Consider the following 24,019-nt stretch of genomic DNA (forward strand, 5'->3'; position numbering starts at 1 on the left):
ATATTTCAGTCTGTGGCTTTTCCTCAGCATTTTAGGGGAGCCTTGTACTGATTATACTGTTTTATGTGCAAATAAGATTTAGCAGATTTTAATCATTAGTTGAAGAGATGCTAGTACCATTTAAAATATAATCACCTAATTGCAATGGGGAAAACCCCACTGTATTAGTTCCTCTTTGAGCAATTCCAGTTGTTGGGAAACTCTGCTTTTTGTTGTGTCCAGACTCATCTGACTGCGATTTCAGTCCTTTGAGCCACAAAAACAGTTCTAACTCTCTACTTGTTTGTTACACCCCCTGCTGAGTCTTCTTTCAGCTCTTTGTCGTATGCTGCAGGGGTTTTGGTCTTGCTGCCATCTGAGTCAATTTCAGTGACACTTTGCTCTGGTTGCTCAAAGCCATTGATCCAGGCTAGAAGATGGGATTTCTGGTGTGGTCTGGCCAGTGTGGAGCAGAACGGGCCTCCTTTGCCCCTGACCTGCCCCCCCTCCCCTGTGGAACAGCATGGTCTGATTTACATAGCACTGTGCCAGGAACAGGACAAAACTGGAGGGTCAATACCTCCATCGTCTCTTGAGCAGCTCCCTGCCACGTTACCCAGTGTGCACGCTGAATGTTCTCAGGGCTTTGTGAAGAGTGATGATGTCTGAAAAGTTCCTCCAAGGCAGGATGGGTGATTTTGAGACAGCACATTTAAGCCTGCCTGCCAGTTTTAACACATACACACTCTTGCTTGCAGTAGGCAGTAAGGTATCTTGCCACTCTGTGTAACACAATACCTTTTGGCTTTTATTTTTGGCAGTTTTTTGTCTCACCTAGTCTGGCCACTTTTGTTTTGAGTGTGGTGCCTCCAATATCCCTCCTTGCCGTGGTTTATGGACGATATCTACGGAAACTGACCAGAGTCACTCAGGATTCCCTGGCACAAGCCACTCAGGTAAAGGCCCCTCCCTAGTTCACTAGAATGAACTCAAAGGCAAGGTAGTGGTAGGCAGGGCCTAAGGGATGTGCTTACACAATTCAAAAACATACTTATTTTTCCTTACTTTAGCCCCCAGATTCTAGAAACCTAAACTACTCTGACTTCTAGACAAGATTAATACCCACGCCTCAGTGTAGATCCCACTTGACTGTCTGTTGTATGAACTTCTAACTGTAACTTCTTAAAGGACGAAAAAGCTAATCCTATTCTGAAAATAGTTTCTAAATGATCTCTGTCTTTTATTAGTTGATACAGGTGGCTTTGTAATGCTAGCCAATATTGTCTTTTTTTTTTTTTTTTTTTTTAGGGCCACAACTATGGCATGTGGAAGTTCCCGAGCCAGGGATCAAACCTGCATCACGGCAGCGACCCAAGCCACAGCAGTGACAACACCAGATCCTGAACTCACCAAGCCACCAGGGAACTCCCAATATTGTCTTTAAAAAAAAACTGCTGTAGTTTTATGTTAAAAAAATGTATATGATGGAGTTCCTGTCGTGGCGCAGCGGAAACGAATCTGACTAGGAACCATGAGGTTGCAGGTTTGATCCCTGGCCTCGCTCAGTGGGTTAAGGATCTGGCATTGCTGTGAGCTGTGATGTAGGTTGCAGATGTGGCTTGGATTCTGTGTTGCCATGGCTGTAGCGTAGGCTGGCAGCTATAGCTCTGATTGGCCCCTTAGCCTGGGAACCTCCATTTGCTGTAGGCACGGCCATAAAAAGCAAAAAAAAAAAAAAAAAAGGTATATTTATGGAACATGAGAATATACAGAGAAAAAATAACATAGGCGATCCTACCTCTCTGAATGAATGTTATTATCATTTTAGAGTCTATCCTTTTTACCTTTTGCACTGTGTAAAAATATATTTCTGTATTTATCTACCTTTCCATGTATTTTTCTATCTACCTGTATATGTGATGTGTGTATAGATATATATTTGTTCCCTCAAACAATATTATTTTCTTTGTAATCCATTTTTGACTTTGTTGTGTTTCATGAGCTGCTTTCTCTTGATAGTATCTTGAAAATGAGAACCATATTTTAATTTTGCCTCCTCTGAAATATATGTATTATTCTCCCAGCTAGCTGAAGAACGTATTGGAAATATAAGAACTGTTAGAGCTTTTGGGAAAGAAATGACTGAAATAGAGAAATATACCAGCAAAGTGGACCATGTGATGCAGTTAGCAAAGAAAGAGGCATTTGCTCGGGCTGGCTTCTTTGGAGCAGTAAGTAGATCACTTCACAAAGAGTGGAAAGGGGTAGGTGTTAGATGGGGAGAGACTTTTATTCTGTGATTCTTGCCATGCATAGAAAATGCTTCTGTTTTCCCTCAAGACTAAGAATCACCATCCTTAAAATATTTTTATGATGGAGGAGGAAAAAAAGTGAATGTAATTAAAGAAAAGGTGGTGAGACCAAAACAGCATGGGATCAGGCACTGATTCTTAGAATGTGGTGCAGACCAGTCGTGTCAGACTCACCAGGGAACCGGTGAGACGTGCAGAGTCTCAGCTCTACTCTGACCCTGTGAGCCGGAGACTCTTGGGGTGCGGCCAGCAGTCTGTGCTTTAGCTCCAGGTCATTCTCTTGTAGGCAGTTTGAGACCCATTGAGGATTAACCAAAGTAACTTCTTTGTATTTCAAGAAGGAAGTGTGAGAAAATTGATCATGTCCATCACAATGAACTTAGGACATGGAACTAGAAAATCACCATGATTGCACATTCATACTATGTTTAGGCTGGAAAGAGGTGATTTAGAAATGGCTGTGACTTACCGGAGAAGGAAGCCCAGAGGAGGCAGCGCTTCAGAGAGCGTGCCCCTAGCAGAGGTCAGGGCAGATGAGCATGCTGCAGGGCTCCAGTTTGTCAGTGCATTCAGCCCATCCATCGCAGTCCTCCAGTTGGGGAGGGAATCCTTAACATGTTTTTCCTTCGTAAATTGAGTAGATTAGATAAAATGGGAGTCTGACCAGTGATTTAGCTTCCAGGTTTCCATGTTGATGAGATTATTTCTTTCAGTGTTGTGATATTTCAAAAATATTTTAAAATTCAGATTAAAACTTAATGTCTTAGAAAATCTGTGATGGTTAAATGGGTAAAAGGAATAATAAGCCATGTGAATGCTTTTTGCATATGGAGTCTTTGGTTCCCACCTGACTTCTGTGTTTTCTTCCCTTGACAGACCGGGCTCTCTGGGAACCTGATTGTGCTTTCTGTCCTGTACAAAGGCGGCCTGCTGATGGGCAGTGCCCACATGACAGTGGGTGAACTCTCTTCCTTCCTAATGTATGCTTTCTGGGTTGGATTAAGCATTGGAGGTATATAATTTAAATAGGCTTGGGGAATTACAAATTAAAAATCAGGTTATAGTTTTTTTTTGTTTTTTTTTTTTGCTATTTCTTGGGCCACTCCCGCGGCATATGGAGGTTCCCAGGCTAGGGGTCCAGTCGGAGCCGCAGCCACCAGCCTACGCCAGAGCCACAGCAACGCAGGATCTGAGCCGCGTCTGCAACTTACACCACAGCTCACGGCAACGCCAGATCGTTAACCCACTGAGCAAGGGCAGGGACCGAACCTGCAACCTCATGGTTCCTAGTCAGATTCGTTAACCACTACGCCACGATGGGAACTCCAAAAATCAGGTTATAGTTTTTAAGTCAAAAACTTAAGTTTCCTATGACTCCACCTCTCATCGATAACTTCAACTGCAAAAACATTTCGTAGAATGTTACTCCAACTTGACTTTGAAAGAAAGAATAGAGATGTGAGTGTGATCTGTCCTGGGTTGGGGATTATTGGGTCTTTGCAGGCCTGCTGTGGCAATCAGTGCTCAAAGTCCCACTGGAACTATTTTCCAGGCCTCAGGTTAGCGCAGCTTGTTCCCTTTCATCTTAGGATGAGTGTGGCAGGAGGAAGAATGGTTCTGAACAGGTGTGTACAGAAACCCACCCGTGGGAGTGATGATTCCATGATTGGCAGATCACTGGGGAGTAAAATTCTGTTTGTACAAAGTCAGCCACGTTCAGAAGTAGTGAACAGTCAAAAAGTATAAATCATAAAGTACATGAAACACAGCTGCTTGCTTTTATCAAGAATCTCTCAGAGCTCAGCTTTTATTGTCCACTCCTGAGTGAAGGGAAGCAAGATCCATAGAGGCAAAGCTGTGTGAAGTCTGCGTGAGCTTTTCTTTATGTAACTTTCCTGTGGCCCCAGCCAGCAGGGGGCAAACTATTTCCTCCTTTTTGTTTTCCTCCATCTCTTTGAAACCCCAGTTGGAAAGGTTAAGTAAACACCCAGAGGTCTGGTTAAAGGAGCTCCGGGATGGATCCCACGGTGCACCTCAGCCTGAAATTTTTATTTTCAGGGTGTCAGGGTTTCTTTTGGTCAAAGGTGGAGGCTCTTCCTCAGACGTCTGAGGCAAGTGAGGGCATCTTCCAAGCTGAGGTTTCCAGACACCCCTAGCAGTAGCATTTCAGTTCTTCTGGCTGGTCTTGAAGAAAAGCCTGGTTGAGGGGTTTCTGGGGACTGAGTGGTTGGGAAGCTTGGGGGATAGGGCTATGCCTGTGCACTGTCTTCTCTTTGTCCCTGGTTGGAGCCTTTTGGGTTCGAGGGTCCCACACCCACGTGGCTGTGTTCCTGCAGCCTTCTGTCCCACCTCAGAGAGCATGTGCCTGCTGCCACTGTCCCTCTCTGTGGCCTTTCTGGACACATTCCACACTTGACCATTGTCAGCTTTTCTCCTGGCCTCTCTGGTCTTGTGTTTTCTGCCACATTTGACTCCATCTTTCTCAGTCTCTCACTAATTCCTCCATTTGTCCAAACTGCTTGGCCTCACGGAAGCTACTTCTGGTTTGGGTGCTCTACTGCCCCTACCCTTTCTCCTGACTGAGTTTGCAGCTGTGTCTTGCACAGAAATAGGTTGGAAACAGTTCCAGTCTCTGGGAGTCAGTTACACACACACAGTCACAGAGGTGCAGCTTAGGCTTTGTCTGTGCTCAGTATTCCATCCACAGCCTGCTCCACCCTCCTGTAGGTGCCTGCCCCCCAGTGACAGGGAGGTAGAAGTGGATAGAGCGGTTCCACGGCTTTACAATCTAGGCAGCTACCTAAGGCTGTGGGAATTTAATTCAACAAGTTGACTTGGATTTTAAGTTTTTGTGAAGCTGTTTGGAGTAATTCTGTAATGAGTCTGCAAGCAAGAAATCTAATTAAATAAAGTAAGAATTATTTTATGTTGGTTTCTGCTTAGAACAGGTTCTGCTGAAACCCCCCACACAATAAATTTTGCATCTGTTCTCTATTGAGAGAGGGTCAGAAATGCTATTTGAAGAAAAACATTCTTGTTTATTTTATACCAGAGAATGCTCTTACATCTTCCTGTTGAACCCCAGTGTCTTTTTTTCGTAGTTGTTTATTAAGGTGAAATTCACAGACATAAAATTAATCATTTTTAAACTTACAACTCAGTGGTATTTAGTACATTCACAGTCTGTTTAGTTCCACCTCAAAGAAAGCCCCATACTCGTTAAGCAGTCTATCTCCATACCCCTCCCTCCCCAGCCTCTAGCAACCGCAGTGTGCTTTCTATCTCTGTGTATTTACTTATTCCAGGTATTTTATATAAGTGGAATTATATATTTTGTGGCCTTGTGTGTTTGGCTGCTTTGACTTAGTATGTTTTCAAAGTTCACCCACATTGTAGCATATACTTCAATCCCTTTTATGGTTGAATAATACTCCATTGTGTGACTAGACCACATTCTGTTTATCCAGGGCCATTTTGTTTTTGTTGCTGTTTTCCAGAGTCTAAACTCTTTCTTTTTTTGGAGGGGCCACACCTACGGCACATGGAGGTTCCCAGGCTAGGGGTCCAGTTGGAGCTGTAGCTGCCGGCCTACGCCAGAACCACAGCAATACCAGAACCAAGTCGTGTCTGCGACCTACACCACAGCTCATGGCAACACCAGATCCTTAACCCACTGAGTAAGGCCAGGGATCGAACCCGCAACCTCATGGTTCCTAGTCGGGTTCGTTTCCTCTGCACCACAACGGGAACTCCCAGAGTTTGAACTCTTCATTGTGAAACTACTTTATTGTGGCTCTTTCTCTTCTTTTTTTTCCTTCCTTCCTTTCTATTAATAGACTTTTAAAGAGCACTTTTAGGTTTACAAATTTGACCAGAAAGTGCAGAGAGTTCCCTTTGCCCCTACTCAAGTACAGCCTCCCTCATTATCAGCATCCCCCGCCAGAATGGTACATTTGTTATAATCGATGAACCTACCCTGACACGTCGTCCGTCACCCATGGTCCAGCGTTTACGTTACATTACTGTAAGTGTTGTATGTTCTGTGAGTTTGGACAAAGGTATAATGACATGTATCCACCATTGTGGTATCATACAGAGCAGTCTCACTGCCCTAAGAATCCTCTGTGCTCTTCCTGTTCATCCCTCCCTCCCCCAACCCCTGACAGCTTCTGATCTTTTTACTGTCTCCGTGGCTTTGCCTTTTTCAGATATCGTATTGTTGAAATCACATAGCATGTAGCCTTTTCACATTAGCTTTTTTCACTTGGTAATATGCATTGGAGTTTACTCTGTCTCTTTTCATGTCTTGGTAGCTCATTTCTTTTATTTCCTTTTTTTGTTTTTTAGGGCTACACCTGAGGTGTATGGAAGTTCTCAAGTTCGGTGTCAAATTGAAGCTGCAGCTGCCGGCCTATGCCACAGCCATGGCAATGCAGGATCCGAGCCGCATCTGGGACCTACACCACAGCTCATGGCAATGCCAGATCCTTAACCCGCTGAGCAAGGCCAGAGATCAAACCCATCTCCTTATCAGTACTAGTTGGGTTTGTCCCGTTCAGCAACAACGGGAGCTCCTGATAGGTCATTTCTTTTTAATGTTGAGTAATAGTCCATAGTCTAGATGGGCCACAGTTTAGCCCTTTGTGGAACATCTTTTTGCTTCCAAGTTTCAGCAGTTATAAATAAAGCTGTTATAAACATTCATATGCAGTTTTCATGTGGACTTAAGTTTTCAACTCCTTTGAGTAAAGACAAAGGAGCACAATTGCTAGGTTGTGTGTAAGAGTATGTTTAGTATTGTACTGCCATTCTTCCAAAGTGGCCATACATTTTCCATTCCTACCAGCAATGGCTGAGAGTTCCCGGCATTCTGCGTCCTCGTCAGCATTTCGTGTCATCGTAATTTTGGATTGTTGTTGTTCTAATAGGTTTCTGGTGGTATCTCTTTGTTGTATTTTGCTTTTCACTGATGACATGAGGTGGGGCATCCTTTTATGTACTTGCTATTGGTATATCTTCCTTGGTAAGACATCTGTTTATCCATGTTTTAGTTGTCTATTTGTTTTCTTATTGTTGAATTTTGAGAATTCTTTGTATGCAGTGATCTCCCCTTATCCACAGTTTCATTCTCTGCAGTTTAGTTACCCTGGTTGACTCTAGTCCAAAAACATTAAATGGGAAGTTCCAGAAATAAACAAGTCATAGGTTTTAAATTGCACACCATTGTGAGTAATGTGATGAAATCCATGTTGTCCTGTCTGGGACATGAATCATCCCTTTGCCAAGCATATCCCACCTGTTGTTACATAGTAGCTGTCTGGGTTATCAGATTGACTGTCTCAGTATCTCAGACATGTGTGCATGTGACCTCGCGTTCACGTGACCCATATTTTTCTTAATAATGGCCCCAAAGCACAAGAGTCATGATGCTGATAATGCAGATCTGCCCAAGAGAAGCCATAAGAATGCTTCCTTTAAGTGAAAGGGTGAAAGTTCTTTAATAAAGAAGGAAAAAACATTATATATGCTCAGGTTGCTAAAATCTACAATAAGAACAAGTCTTCTACCTGTGAAACTGTGAAGAAGAAAGAAGAAATTTATGCTAGTTTTGCTGTTGCACCTCAAACCACAGAAGTTATGGCCAGAGTGCCTGATTCAGTGCTTAGTTGGGATGGAAAAGACTAACTTTGTACAGTAAGATTCTGTGAGAGAGACCATGTTCACCTAATTTATTACAGTATATTCTTATAATTCTGCTTTATTATTCATTATTATTAGCACTCTTTAATTTATAAGTTAAACTCTTAGGTATGTATGTGTAGGATAAAAATAATGGTTAATCCTTGAACAACATGAGTTTTAACTGTGCAGGTCCACTTATACACGGATTATTTTCAATAAATACATGCTATAGAACTACATAATCCACAGACACACATACAGAGGGCATACTACAAAGTTACACATGGATTTCAAACATACAGGGGTTGGTGCCCCTAGGCCCTGTGTTGCTCAAGGGTCAGCTGTAGTATGTGTAGGATTCAGAACTATCTTGAGGATTTTGGAATGTGGATAAGGGGGAGCTACGGTGTTTTAGATGTTAGTCCTTTGTCAGATGTGTCTTTTGCAAATGTTTTCTCCCAGGCTGTGACTTGTCTTCCCATTATCTTGACAATGTCTTTCACAGAGCAGAAAATTTTAATTTTATTTATTTTTTTGTATTTTTGCCTTTTCTAGGGCCGCTTCTTGCAGCATATGGAGGTTCCCAGGCTAGGGGTCTAACCAGAGCTATAGCCGCTGGCCTGCGACACAGCCACAGCAACTTGGGATCTGAGCTGGGACTGCGACCTACACCACAGCTCACGGGAACGCCGGATCCTTAACCCACTGAGCAAAGCCAGGGAGCGAACCCGCAACCTCATGGTTCCTAGTTGGATTCGTTAACCACTGTGCCACGACGGAAATTCCTGAAAATTTTAATTTTAATGAATGCTAACTCAATTTTTTTTCATGGATTGTACTTTTGATATTATACTTAAAAAAACATCACTGAGGAGTTCCTGTTGTGGCTCAGTGGGTTAAGAACCTGATATAGTCTCTGTGAGGGTTCAGGTTTGATCCCTGATCTCACTCAGTGGGTTAAGGATCCCGTATTGCCACAAGCTGCCATGAAGGTTGCAGCCATGGCTTGGATCCTGTGTTGCTGTGGCTGTGGTGGAGGCCAGTGGGCTGTAACTTGCATTTGACCCCTGGATTGGGAACCTCCATGTGTCACAGGTGTGGCCCTGAAAAGCAAAAAAAAAAAAAAAAAAAAAAAAAGAGGGGGAGAGAGAGGGAGATTATTGGGAGTTCCCACTGTGCTGCAACAGTATTGGCAGCATCTTGGGAGTGCTAGGATACAGGTTCGATCCCCAGCCTAACAGTGGATTAAGGATCCAGCATTGCCAAAGCTATAGTTTAGGCTGCAACTGCAGCTCAGATCTGATCCCTGGCCTGGGAACTCAATATGCCATGGAGTGGCCAAAAAAAAAGAAAAAAAGAGATTGTTGAAATATTATTACCAAATTTCTTTTCAATTTCTGGCCTTGTTGAGTGTCTGAAAGGGTTTTATGAGGGTTTGATTTTGTGGCTGTGTCTTTAAAATGACTATTAGGGTACTTTATATTCCTTTTAATAAGTATGGGGTAAGTGTTATTTGTATTGCTGTTTTTTGACTAGGTAGACTTTCTGTGTAACCTTGTGATTTTAATTCAGGGGTTGATTAGTATGACTGTGTATTTATAAATTCCCTGATATGATCAACATTAAATCCTTATTAGAAGTAATGAAATTGGAGGAGGAGAAGCCAAAGGAAAACAAGGGTATGAGACAGAGGGGATTCTGATGGATTCCCAGGTAGTTGCTTGAAATCCTTTTTTGAAAGTAAGAGATTTTATATTAAAAGCAGGTTATTTTTACTATTCCCAGAGGGCCGTTTCCTGGTATCAGTGACAGATGAGTGTGGCTTTGCTTCTCATCCTCAGGTCTGAGCTCTTTCTATTCAGAGCTGATGAAAGGACTGGGTGCTGGGGGACGCCTCTGGGAGCTCCTTGAGAGAGAACCTAAGCTTCCTTTCAATGGTGAGTCTCAAAGGGGTTTGCTTTTTGTCCTTGGGATTAAACATATGTGGTTTTGGACAGTTAGACCAGCTTCCTGCCCTACCTGTGAAGGATGAGCATGATCAGGACGTTGCCCTTTCCACATGACAGGGAAAGGGCCATCAGAGGGGCGGGTGGTGAGGGAAGACAGCTGCTATGGGGACTAACCACACAGTGTGCAGCCACTGTTGACCCCCCAGCAGGTAATTTGTTACAAACAGCAGGACAGAAGTGAGTGCAGCTCAGGGGTACAAATAGAAAGGTCCCAGGCCAGTCCACCAGCTTTGTCTTCCTTAGTGATTTTGACTTGGGGGTGGGGGGTGGCAGGAGGAAGGGAAGAGGGATCAAACATAAAAGCATCTCAAGTCCTTGGTTTAGGGGTGGGCTGGAGGATGCTGGTTAACTGGCTGGAGTAAACTGCTTCTGCAGCTGCTCCCCTGGAAGCTCCCCTGGGGAGCTGTGTGGCCTGGGCCAACTAGCCGAGGCTTGGGGAAAGTGGCTGTGAATAGTCACTCCTCCCAACGACTCACTGACTCCTGGGACATTGTTGGTTAGCCCTGGGTCAGGAAGTGAGTGTCCAATATTCTCTAGTGTGACAGGCTAGGAGAAATAAGCCCAGCTGTGAGAGATTGAGCATCTTCTCCTAGGTCAGCAGCAAAGTGGTGCCAGGACAGAACAGACTTCTGATCCCTCTCATTGTTGGGCAGCACCCACCTACTCACCATTATTCTTGCAAAACGACTATTTAGAGTCAGTAAGATGAAGTGTAGACCTAAGGGACACAGAAGCAGTGGCACAGGTTAAACCCGGACTGCTGCAAGGCCAAGAGCTCTGTGCATGGCTTGTAAGCAGGTAGGGTGGGGTCTCTGAGCCTCAGTGTCCTGTCATTAAGACAGAGACTTTGCCTCTGAAGGCTGTGAGACTCGAACTTTGCCTCTGAAGGCTGTGAGACTCGAACAAGATGGCAGGTGTATGGCACCTTGTCTCTGTAAAAGCAGGCTCAGGGAAGCTGGCGGAGGCCTCCTCTGACTTGCCCAGCGAGAGTACAGGCAACAGGCCATCCAAGCTCAGCTGTGTGAGAGCGTAGTGTGCTGAATAATTAGTGTTCCATCTTGTGTTTCAGACGGGATTGTTTTAAATGAGAAAAGCTTCCAGGGTGCTTTGGAGTTCAAGAACGTGCATTTCGCCTACCCAGCTCGCCCAGAGGTGCCCATATTCCAGGACTTCAGCCTTTCAATCCCTTCAGGATCAGTCACGGCGCTAGTTGGCCCAAGTGGTTCTGGCAAATCAACAGTGATTTCCCTCCTGCTGAGGTTGTATGACCCCATTTCTGGTAAGTGTTCACCACAGTGTAGGATGGGAGGATTCCTGAGCCTGAGAAAGGACTGGATTCTGGCAGGACCTTGTGGTGTGAGCGTTCTGAACGCCAGAGGGTTTGTTCCCAAGAAGGAAATCCCTTAGGCAGATGTTTCACTTTTTGGGCTATGACAGCTGGTGCAGAAGGCCTGGCAGGCCCGTTGTATATGTGTTGTCTGACCCCTTCAAGTCCAGTGAGTCCCTGCATTCCACCCCCTTCCCCACACACACCTTCACCCTGTGCTGGTATCTCCTGATGCCTTGGGTGTTGCTGGGCACCCTGGCCCATAGCAGCAGCACAGAGCAGGAGCTCCCAGGTCGGCTCCTGGGCTCCCAGGCAGCCCTCTGACCCCTTCTGCCTGCGACTCTAGTACACATGGGGAGCTTGGCAGTGATTCGTACTTGTGCCACCACTCCATTGTAGCTGTACGAAGTAGTAAAGATTTTCTTACCGATTTTCTCATTTTCCTTTTTATTTTATTTTTAACCGGACAATGGTATCTTTTAAAGCAAAGAAAACATTATTTTACCTCTATCTTTTTAAAATTGAGATAATTGACATGTAACATACTAATTTCAGGTGTACAACATAATGACTCAATACATGTATATGTTGCAAAATGACCAGTGTGTCTCGTTAGTATCTACCACCACACATAGTTACAAAGTTGATATCTTTCTCTCTTTTTTCTCTTTGTTTTTCTTTTTTTCTTTTTTTTGGCCATGCCTGAGGCATGCAGCAATTCCCGGGCCAGGGATCAAACCTGCACCACAGCAGCGACCCAGGACGCTGCAGTGACAACACTGGATCCTTAACCCAATGTGCCACCAGGGAACTCCTTGATATCCTTCTTTATATCAGAGCTTGGAGAAGAGAGTCTACATGTATTGATTTACTTTTGAATTAAGAAAATAGTGATGTTTCTCAGCAAGAAAACAACTTTTGGTAAAAATAAAATCATGAATTTAAAGAGTATGTCTTAAGGTCTTTTTGGTTAAAACGATGAGAGCCAGTTATGTGCCAGATAATTATTTGACTTGCAGATCTTGATCTACAGAATTTCCAAGCATGTTAAAATGGGTATTACTACAGTATTTGTCTCTGAATCACTGCCTTGGTTCACCCTCTACTTGCTATAAAATTCTGAGTTTAGAAAAATCCCAGTGAAGGGGATGCAAATCAAGTCAAAATATTATCTCTGTTTCTATATCACAGTGAATAAATCAAGGAAAAAGCAATTTCACTTAAATTCATGCCTGTGTAGCCTATAGGTCACTTATACTTTTTAAAAAATGATTTTTGTTTTTTTCCCTTATAGCTGGTTTACAATGTTCTGTCAATCTTCTACTGTACAGCATGGTGACCCAGTTACACATACATATATAAATTCTTTTTTCTCACATTATCATCCTCCATCATAAGTGGCTAGACATAGTTCTCAGTGCGACACAGCAGGCTCTCATTGCTTATCCATTCCAAAGGCAATAGTCTTCATCTATTAACCCCAAGCTCCCAGTCCATCCCACTCCCTCCCCCTCGGCAACCACAAAGTCTATTCTCCAAGTCCATGATTTTTTTTCTTTTCTGTTTGTTTGTTTGTTTTATTGGGTCACTTACACTTTTTAAGTCAGGAACTCTTGAGTTCCTGTCGTGGCTCAGTGGTTAACGAAACCAACTAGTATCCACGAGAACTTGGGTTCGATCCCTGGCTTCGCTCAGTGGGTTAAGGATCCGGCATTGCCATGATCTGTGGTGTAGGTCACAGATGTGGCTCGAATCCCAAATTGGCTGTGACTGTGGCATAAGCCAGCAGCTGTGTCTCTAATTTGACCCCTAGCCTGGGAACCTCCATATGCCGTGGGTGCAGCCCTAAAAAGACAAAAGACAAAAAAAAAAAAAAGGCTCAGGTTTTCACAGTTTTTATGTAAGTAGAAAGCTGCATACACCTAACTAACTGAGAAGGAATGGGGTTTCTTACATTCATTCCTCTCATCATAATCACAAAGCATTATTGAATTTCCTCAAGGTGTGGCATTAATTCTCTTAGTGAAGGTCTCAGTTACATCTGACCATGAAAAGCTCTGCCACAGCATCAGTCAGATTCTAGGTTGCAGGTAACAGACTCTCCTCCAGCTGGGTTTACACAGGACGGGAAGCAGGTGGGCTAGTGGTCTGACCACTGCAGGGGAATGGTAGGCGTGAACCATCCAGAATGTTCCTTTTTCCTCTGAAATTCTTGAAATAGATTCTGTTTAGAGATTTTGAGTATACTTCTAATCTATAGAAAACTGAGTCTGGGATTTTCCCACAAGATCTTTTCTGTGTTTACATCCATCATTGGCCCCATGACACCCAGTGATTCTCTCCCTTTCTCTCTCTACAAGGAACTATCAGTCTCGATGGCCAGGACATCCGTCAGCTGAATCCAGTCTGGCTGAGGTCCAAGATTGGGACAGTGAGTCAGGTAGAAGGAGAGGGCTCCATTTTATTACATTTTCTTTAAGGTTGCTTTTGTCATTTGCTTTTCTCTTGGTCTTGAGCCTCTCAAAAGAGAGGAATGGAAGCTTTCCAGATATATTAAACTATCTTACAGGGCAGGTCATTTAGGTTTGTAAATAGTGCTGTTTCCTGAAGTAAACTTGAAACATTTTAACCACTTGAAACATTGACTTTTATCACATGCTGAGAACTGACATTACTTTGTAATACAGATAGTCTAGAAGACTGGGGAGAAAATGATACAACTTTTTAGCTTCTACTGACTCTCACCCAGTTCCCATTTTCATTACTAACTGGTCTGCTGTTTTACATAAAGGGTTTCAGGGATAAGCAAGCAAGGATGATGGCAAGAGCTAGGGTCCCCTTGCCAAGAAGCTGGAGATTTCAAGAATATGAATGTAATGTGGTCTTTTTCATTTTTTAAAGTTTTATTGAAGTCTAGTTGATTTATAGTGTTGTGATAATTTCTGTTGTACAGCAAAGTGATATATGGTCTCTTTGCTGAGGCTGTTTTCAGAAGTCCACTTGGTGCAGGGGAATTTTGACACAGCTGTTTATATTTTTACTGCTAGGCTGTGCACAGCAGACAAAGGGAGACCTTCCCCCACTTCTGAGCCACTCCCCAATGAGCTTCCCTGCAGATCCACCGCCCCAGTTGAGGGGCAGATGGGGCAGTGATGGGCTTGGCTCGGTGATTGGAAGATAATGGTAGGGCGGCAGTATCCTTATTAGGGTAGGAGAAAAGAAGCTGGAAGTTTGTTTGCTTTTAGGGACCATCCCACAGAGTAATTCTGTCCGAGGCCATGTTCCCTCTGCTCTGTAATAGGGATGGATTCTCCCATTGTTCTTGGCAGCAGGTAGCTGGAAATTGTAGACAGGCCGGGGGTCTTCCTCAAGAAGGAGGGCTTGCATTTATGGAGCACCTGCTGTATGCCAGGCACCAGGCAGGCTCCTGCAGTGTGGGGTCTCCTGCTTGTGGCAACACATGAATTGTTTAACTGCCAACCGAGTGAATTTATGGAGAATGAGGTCATAGAACCAACAAAATAGTGTATGTTCTTTGGGAGCAGTTTAACGATTTCTTAGATATGAGTACTGTGCTATATTTTCTAGACGTTTGAAATCTGTTTTGAAATTTGCGGTAAATTATGTTTTATTTCCAATTTGTAGGAACCAATTTTGTTTTCTTGCTCAATTGCGGAGAACATTGCTTATGGTGCAGATGACCCTTCCTTGGTGACGGCTGAGCAGGTAGAGAAAGTGGCTAGTGTAGCCAACGCAGCTGCTTTCATCCACAATTTCCCTCAAGGATTCAACACTGTGGTCGGAGAAAAAGGGGTTCTCCTTTCAGGTACCTTTTTGTTACCACTTTGTAGCAAAAATTATCTGTTCCAAAAGACCAAACAGTCATTTCATATCACAGTATCATTTTCTAATTTAGCATCTGTGCTTAGAGTTTGTGATATTAACCTTTTTCATTTCTAGATTCTCTCTCGTATGTAGACAGCGCCCCAGTTTCCTTTCTACCCCAAAGGCGTTTCCAGATTCCCCCTGGATGTCCCACTGAGTAGAATTCAGCCACTGCAACCTTTTCTCATCTGAGAAAATATGTGTTATTGTAGGAAATGAGACAGACACCGTATGACAGGTAGTTTTTCCAGGGAGGCGGAGACTGAACCAGGAGCAGTTTTTTACTCCCTACCCCAGAGGTTATGTATATGCAGCCCTAGAGTGACAGGCTGCTCTGTAAAGGTCCAGAGAGGTTTCAGTTTTTATGGGCCACATGTGGTCTCTACCACATAGTCCTCTTTTAACAACCCTCTTAAAACTAAACCCATTCTTAGCTTGAGGAGGTGCACAGGCGGGCCAGGCCTGGCACAGGTAGAAGCGCCCTGTCTTGGATGAACAGGGATCAGGGAGCCGTACCATCACTGATGCCTGTGGGGTCGAAGCTCTCTCCACAGTCAGATTGTGTTCCAGGGCCATATTTCCAGGAGGGAAAGTTGCCTTTGAGTGCTGAAGTGGGACCAGTGGATAGAGAAGTAAATTTGTGGTGAAACAGATTTTTGAATTGCTGATGCTAAAATGTGCTTCCTTTCACGATGTGCTTTCTGTCCCTAGCAGTGTGTGAGCAGAGACTGATGTCTCCATGTCAGTGGGAAGGCTGCCAGGTTGGACAGTAGCTGTAGCCCTTCCAGCTCTCAAGTTCTTGGTTCAACTCAGGCCACAGACAGCTTGACACAAAAGAGCTTTGAGTTGATTGTGTATGATTTGTTTAAACTATAGCAGTAGCTGGAAAATGTTTCTCATAGATGAGGAAGGTCCGCAAATAGAACTGCTCTTGCATCAGGCAGGGCACCAGTTTGAGCTGCCAGTGCTGAAATGACCAGGCCAGGAGCTGGGTTGGGAGCTGCCAGCTCTATGACACATCACCTCCTCCCTGGGAGGAAGAGCAGACATCTCACAGTGACCCCCATGTGCTCGTGGGCACCCCTGAGGGTTTTCTGAGCTGGCCGGGCCCGCTGCCCACTGCTCTACCCAGCCACCCCGAGTGCTCAGACCCTCACCCGTCAAAGAGGTTCAGGAGGAAAAGGCTTCCCTGTCTGGGTCCTGATGGGGCTGCCTGTTTGAGGGCAGCTTTGAGCAGCACCACACACTTCAGTTTAAATGACTAACTTCTTTTAGATGAAATAAGGTAATATCCATCAACTGCTACAATAAGTATGTTTAGTCAACAAAATCAATCAAAGGGAACGTTTTCTTCACCAAAAATGGGATTGAGTATTCTAACATTAAATGGGTTGGGAGGAATGAGTTCTGGTTGCTGTTCCCTGAGACTTACCAGTGTAACCTGGAGGAGAGGAGGGTGATGTGGACAGAAGTGGGGAAGGGAATTATCACTTGTCCTCCTGCATCCTCGCATTTGCACCCCTCCCCAGTTTTTTCCCTTGTTTAGTAGAATTTAAGTTTTAGAAAGGGGGGATTCGAGTGGCTTACTCTACTCATTGCCCCCAGTTTTATATACACACACAGCAACTACTGCCCATGCCATCTGTTCGTGGGGGCAGGAAAGGAAAAGAGACTAACATGAGGATGGAAGCATCGAGTAGCATCTGAGGCAGAGCAGCAGAATCACACATCCCAGCTCCCTGATGGCTTCCGCTGCTGTCCATTTCAGTACTGCTCTGAAACTGTCTTTTGAGTGTCCTATTTTCTGCCACATAAGATACGCTGTTAGGGAGACAGTACGCATGTGGTTAAAAGCACAGCCGCAGCCCACTGTGTAGTTCAGACCTTGGCTCTGCTGCTGACCAGCTGCAAGGCCTTGCCCAGATTATCTGTGCCTCAGTTTTTCACCTGTAAAATGGGAATCATTATGGGATCTACTTCATAGGCTTGTTTTTGAGATTGACGTAATACGTGAAATGCATTTAGGAAATGCCTGGAACATAGGAATTCCTCAATGAAAACTATAATAAGTATTGTTACTATTAATCTCGAGATTGATGAGGAAAGAACGTATTTAAAACACAGGCTTCTGTTCTCTGTCTATCTCAACTATGATTAACTGAGAGAAGCTACCTTCAGATTGCTACATGGCTTAGGAAAGCTTATTACCAAGAATTTCTGTTAAGGTTTTCAATTAAAAAATATATATTATCTTTGTCAGGTGGGCAGAAACAGCGAATTGCAATTGCCCGTGCTCTGCTTAAGGTAAGCTTGAAGCCACTTGGCTGGGCTTTTGGCTTGTTTTTAATGAGACCTGCTGTTTGTACTCTTTCCCTTTTTTTTTTTTTTTTTTGGAGGGCAGGCAGGGATACAGCTGACAGTTCTGTTGGATTGTAAGTTTCACTGAGTACCTGTTGTCTAAACTTGACAAGTATTTCTTGGGTATTGGCAGCCCTGTACTGTGCTAGGGTTATCAGAGGGAGGAAAATTTAACACATGGGTCTTTGATCAAGAAGCAGTCAAATCAGTAAAGAGACTGGTTGGGGGTGCAGGGGTGCGCTGGGGGTTTGGGATAGAAATGCTATAAAATTGGGTTGTGATGACCATTGTACAACTATAAATGTAATAAAATTAATTGAGTAATAATAATAAAAAAAAGGAAGCAGAAGTCACTGTAGGAGTTCCTGTTCTGGCTCTGCAGGTTAAGAACCCGACTAGCATCCATGAGGATGTGGGTTCGATCCCTGGTCCTGTCAGTGGGTTAAGGATCCTTTGTTGCCACAGGGATGCAGCTCAGATATGGTGGTGTCGTAGCTGTGGCATAGGCCAGCAGCTGCAGCTCTGATTCAGCCCCTAGTGGGAACCTCCAAATGCCGCAGGTGCAGCCCTAAAAAGAAAAAAAAAAAAAAAAAAAAGATGAAAAAGAAAAGAAGCAGTCAGTCTAGCTGGTGAAACAGTGATTATATAAAAATATCAGAACAATACAAGTAAGCTTACTTGTATAAGCTAAAAGCAGTTACTGAACTGAATAGTACGAACTTGAAATACTTAAGGAAGATGCCTAAGAGGAAAGGGAGAAACTGAAAGCCATAGACATTGTATTGTTTAGGAAATGATAAGCTTCCCCTTTATTATAAAACTATTCTCCTCCGACATAGAAGTGATAATTTAAGCAGCTTTTTTTTTTTTTTTTGTATTTTCTAGGGCCGCACCCATAGCATATGGAGGTTCCCAGGCTACGGGTTGAATTGGAGCTATAGCCGCTGGCCTACACCACAGCTCACGGCAATGCCAGATCCTTAACCCACTGAGGCCAGGGATCGAACCCACAACCTCATGGTTCCTAGTCGGGTTTGTTAACCGCTGAGCCACGACGGGAACTCCTAAGCAGCTTTATTGAAGCATAATTTACATATCATAAAATCCACCAGTTTTAAACTACTTTTTAGTGACTTTTAGTATATTTACAGAGTTGCACAACCATCGTACAATCCAGTTTCAGAGCATGCCTATCACCTTGATCTCCATTTACAACCTTTCCCCATTCCCAGCCCGCCACTCATCTGCTTTCTGTTGTCTGGAGTTGGCTTTCTGGACATTTCAGATAAATGGAATCTGACAAGATGTGTTCTTCTGCATCTATCATCTTAGTAGCATAGTCGTGAGGTTCCTCCGTGTTGTAGGAAGTATCCGTACTTTCCTCTTTTGTGTGGATAGACCACAATTTGTTTACCAGTGGATGACTTTTTTGGTTTGAGTTGTTTCTGGTTTGGGGCTGTTGTGAATAGCAATACTCTGAGTGAATAGTGTGTAGGTTTTTGTGTGGGTATGTTTCCATTTCTTGTGGACAGATTTCTAGGCACAGATTTCTAGAAATCAGTGTGTTGGATACATTGGCTTACTTTTATTTTTTCTGTTCTGTGTGTACTACTTTTTTTTTTGTCTTTTTTGTTGTTGTTGTTATTGTTGTTGTTGCTATTTATTGGGCCGCTCCCTCGGCATATGGAGTTTCCCAGGCTAGGGGTTGAATCGGAGCTGTAGCCACCGGCCTACGCCAGAGCCACAGCAACACGGGATCCGAGCCGGGTCTGCAACCTACACCACAGCTCACGGCAACGCCGGATCGTCAACCCACTGAGCAAGGGCAGGGACCGAAGCCGCAACCTCATGGTTCCTAGTCGGATTCCTTAACCACTGCACCACGACGGGAACTCCTGTTCTGTGTGTACTACTTTTAACTAAACTATAAGCAGGACCACAAGAGTCTAGACTCCATCTTACGAGACTTTAGATCCCACTTCACAGTTAGTTGATTCACCAGCAGGATAAAATTGCACCGTAGAGAGTATCCAGTTGCTCGATCATTGACCCCAGGCCCAGGTAACCACGCATCTACCTTCCCCGTGGACAGAGGGGACTGTTGTGGACATCTCATTATCAGTGGACTCACTAGTTGGCATTTTGTGTCTGGCTCCTTTCATTCAGCACAATATTTTTAAGGGCCATCCATGTTGTATTATGTATCAGTACTTTATTTTTATTACTGCGACTTTGTGTTTTTCTAACAAAATTGTTTTTCTTTTCTTTTGAATGTTTTTCCTTCTTCAGAATCCCAAAATTCTTCTGCTAGATGAAGCAACCAGGTGAGGATATCCTTATGTGTATTTGTATTAAACCCAATCCTTCCTTTACCTCAAACCTATTATTCTGTTACTTCAAGCAATACAGCTGAGAAGGGCTTACTCTTTAAAGTGATGGAGTCTGAATTGATGATGACAGTGGTGAGGCAGTGAACAGGCTGAATGAATCATGAATAGAGAGGATTCTGGTTCCAATTCAGACATTTATAGTTAATCCCTGATGATTCTAGTCGGCAACTGTGCAAAATGGTTTTTTACTTATATGGCAGTCGTTCTATGGAGATCAAGGGTCCAAAGCTTCTTTTTTATATAGAAGCTTTATAATACAAAATATACATAGTTGACCCAAGAAGTTGTAGTTTTGATCACAGTGAAAAATCGCTGTTACTTGTGATTACTACTGTACATGCACCAGGAAGTACACGTGTGAACAGCATGCATGGCACTGACATCTTTGCTTTCCTGTGGGTTTTACGGTTTCAGTGCACTGGATGCTGAAAATGAGTACCTTGTACAGCAAGCTCTGGATCGACTGATGGAGGGAAGAACAGTGTTGATTATCGCCCATCGTCTGTCCACCATCAAGAATGCAAATATGGTAGCTGTTCTTGACCAGGGAAGAATCACTGAATGTGGGAAACATGAAGAGCTGCTCTCAAAACCAGATGGGATATACAGGAAATTAATGAACAAACAGAGTTTTATTTCAGCATAAAGAAGCAATTACTGGTAAACTTTAAAGCAAAGCAGGATTGCAGGGGGGAAAAAACTCAGGCTACATGAAATCTGTAAATCATACTTCAAGTTATTTGAATCTGCCTATTTTTTTCCAAAGTTTGTAAAATACTGTTTTGAGATGTACCTGTTCTCAAGAGTTTTAATAATTGTAACTTTCTAAATGTCTAGAGCACTGAAGTTATTTTCATGTTTTTGTACTTTTATCTTGGAATATTTTAATTAATACAGCATGGCACCTCGTTTTTTTATCTGCTGTTATAAATTGAAGCTATTGTCAAATGACAGCTTTTAAAAGGGAATTATAAATAAAAAGCCTAATTATTTTAGGCCAGTTTACCAATCACTGTGTAATCGCTTGGTAGTATTCTACCTACATCTGGTCTCATTTTGCCAGCTAGTATAATAGAAGGTGAAAATCTAATCCCTTATTTTATCCTGATAATTTCATAAAGCAAACTTGGCACACACACATTTACAGAAGTAGTTACTCACATGGCAAGGAGGAAACATTTATATTTCCCATCTCCTCTGTCTTCAAAGATATTAAAGTTTAGGAATATGTGTTCCTCTGGGATGAGACTGTGTTTGAATGTGTGCAGTTTTCAACATTTTTGGCACATGAGAGCCTGATGAATTTGAAAAAGGGAAGAAACCCCATCTTTTGAACATGAAAACTTCTGTTTTCATTGTTCACATATTTGTCTCTGTGAATACTTTGGAAAGCAAGGCATGAACTGCCAGGTATTATCAAGAAAGATGTAAAAATGAATTTTACACTTTTGTCTGAAGGTATATATCCTAAAAATTATCTTTAGAAAGTTTATAATTCCTAGCCAAATTTTACAGCTTTTTATCAGTCATTTAAATAGTTTTGAAATTTCATTCATTGAGGCTACAATCCAAAATTATCAACATAACTATAATTTTCAACCTTTTTAAAACATTTGAAGAACGCTTAGATGTTCTTGCTATCTTGCAGAATATCAAGAAACCTTAAGAGCCCGTCACTCTTCTGAAAAGAGGACATAACCATTTTTTTTTTAATTTGGTTATAGTTTTTATTCACCTAAATGTCTCAAAATCCCTAAATCAATGCCAACAGCCACTGAATTTGCCATATTTCACATCAGTGCTTGTAATTTGCTGATGCCTCAAGAAAATGTACTTTTTCTACGTTGATAACATCAGAACCTAAGAAGTAACTATGTTGATGTGATTAAAATGAAAGTTTTTTCATGTACTAAGTATTAGTTTCCTGAGTATACTGGAAGAAGAAACAACTATTTCATGATAAGCATGGAGTATTGCATTTCATTCTACATAAGGGAATTTATTAATAAAACAAATTCATTGTTCTTTGAATTAGTAAGCAGTACACCTATGACAATCATTTTAACAAGCTTTACTTGTCGTCTTCATGGTTTACTACTATGATGTAGTTTTCAGAAAGGAAACAAAACAAAATTATTGAGTTGAATCTGAGGGAAATCTCTTTGTGCCATAGAAGAATTAACAAAATTGAATTTGATCATTTTATTTTCTAATGCAAGGTGTTCAATTGTGTCTTTTGATAATATTTTATATCATGGATTAAAATTTATAGTGAACTTTATCTGTGTGTGTCACTCCTCGTAAAAAAAATTTTTTTTTGTCTTTTTTAGGGCTGCACCTGTGGCATATGGAGGTTCCCAGGCTAGGGGTCTAATCGGAGCTGTTGCCGCCGGACTACACCACAGCCATAGCAACGCGGGATCTGAGCTGCATCTGCGACCAACACCACAGCTCACAGCAAGCTGGATCCCCAACCCACTGAGCAAGGCCAGGGATTGAACCCACAACATCATGGTTCCTAGTCAGATTCGTTAACCACTGAGCCAGGACGGGAACTCCAAAACTTTCTATTAACATTCAGCTTCTTACTAGAATTTAGCTAATTTTTGAAGATTCAAGAATAAAAAAACATTACAAATAGAGAAAAGTGAGAATAATTATGAGTTCCATTCCTATCCTCCTAATCTAAGATTTTTAATGTCCTCACTTGTTTGTTATTTGTAAACATTCTGTTCAGTTTCTTCAGTACAGTAAGGAAGCATCCCCTGTCACCACTATAGACGAGGAACTGAGCTGTGGAGTTGATGACAGATGAGTAAGGCATAGCATGTACCCTCCAGAAGCTTCTAGTTCAGAAGGAAAGGCCAGGTATAGAAAAATTAAAATAGTTACAACACCTCTGTGACTAAATGTCACAGCTAACATTGTGTTTGCTGCCGTATTTTTGTTTCCAGAGTGTGTGCACATAACCACATTTGGTACTTTGACAGCCCTGTAATTTAAATAAACACCTATCATCCCCATTGACAAATGAGGAAAGAAGCCAAAGCTAGTTGTAAGGTAATTTAGCATTGATGCTGTAGATAGGAAGATACCAGAGAATTAGGTAGAGCTGGACCATGGGCCGTCAACATCATGTGGGAAAACTTAGCTTTCATTCTGTGTGCGTGGGAGCCATTGGAGGGTGTGTGTGTTCATGTAAGTGATGTAGAAAATGAGCAAAAAGAAAACCAAAATCATGTGAATGCCTGCATGTGAAGATAAAATGTCACATTAATGAGCTTATTAGTATTTGTTGTCAACTCCCCCAGGTCCCTCTCTGTGTGAGGTCTGACCTTGGGCCTGATTCCCAGGAAATAATCACAAATTAAACCATTATTATTATTATTATTATGTCTTTTTGGGGCCACACCTGTGGCATATGGAAGTTCCCAGGCTAAGGATTGAATTGGAGCTGTAGCTGCTGGCCTACGCCACAGCCACAGCAACGCAGGATCCAAGCCACATCTGCAACCTATACCACAGCTCAAAGCAACACCAGATCCTTAACCCACTGATCGAGGCCAGGGATCGAACCTGAGTCCTCACGAGTCCCAGCCAGGTTCCTTAACCACTGACCCACATGGGAACTCCTTGTGCATGCAGGGATTTATAAAGCAGGGTTTCACTGGGGAAATCCATTTTGCTCTATAAAAGTGCCAAAGCTGTTAGAAAATAAATGAGAACAAATGTAAATGTTTTAAAACATTAAGTATGTTAATGAAAGAAGAAGGTGGGAGCTGCATTGTAAACGTTCTTTGTGGGGTGTTTGTTTTTCTACATGTTTTTACATCTGAGGCATTGCAGAATTTAGGTGGTAATCTCCATTCCACTCCTTCAATAATCATTTACTGAGCATTGTCTCTTTTGTTAGGTTCTGTGTTGGGTGCTGGCTGGCCTCCCTCACGAAGCTAGTGCAGGAGTCCACAAGCTGTGACCTGCTGCCTGTTTTGTACGGCCTTCAAGCTAAGGGTTTTTACAGTTTTAAATGATTAAAGAAATTCATAACACATGAAAGTTACATGAAATTCAATTTTC

The 24,019-nt window shown here is 42.7% G+C and overlaps 1 protein-coding gene across 1 annotated transcript in view; it reads left to right on the plus strand.

Annotated features, from left to right (window-relative positions):
* Nucleotides 1-22,223, plus strand: part of ABCB10 (ATP binding cassette subfamily B member 10) — a 36,236-nt gene extending 14,013 nt beyond the window's left edge. Inside the window, exons 4-13 of the mRNA XM_047760175.1 lie at nucleotides 801-935; nucleotides 2,064-2,210; nucleotides 3,168-3,303; nucleotides 9,815-9,910; nucleotides 11,052-11,261; nucleotides 13,670-13,749; nucleotides 14,955-15,135; nucleotides 17,455-17,498; nucleotides 19,842-19,876; nucleotides 20,357-22,223. Coding sequence (XP_047616131.1) covers nucleotides 801-935; nucleotides 2,064-2,210; nucleotides 3,168-3,303; nucleotides 9,815-9,910; nucleotides 11,052-11,261; nucleotides 13,670-13,749; nucleotides 14,955-15,135; nucleotides 17,455-17,498; nucleotides 19,842-19,876; nucleotides 20,357-20,588 — 1,296 coding nt within the window. The 3' untranslated portion in view covers nucleotides 20,589-22,223. The remainder of the gene's footprint in view (nucleotides 1-800; nucleotides 936-2,063; nucleotides 2,211-3,167; nucleotides 3,304-9,814; nucleotides 9,911-11,051; nucleotides 11,262-13,669; nucleotides 13,750-14,954; nucleotides 15,136-17,454; nucleotides 17,499-19,841; nucleotides 19,877-20,356) is intronic.
* Nucleotides 22,224-24,019: the final 1,796 nt, after the last annotated feature.

Source organism: Phacochoerus africanus, chromosome 15 (assembly GCF_016906955.1).
Source record: "Phacochoerus africanus isolate WHEZ1 chromosome 15, ROS_Pafr_v1, whole genome shotgun sequence".
Lineage (NCBI taxonomy): Eukaryota > Metazoa > Chordata > Mammalia > Artiodactyla > Suidae > Phacochoerus > Phacochoerus africanus.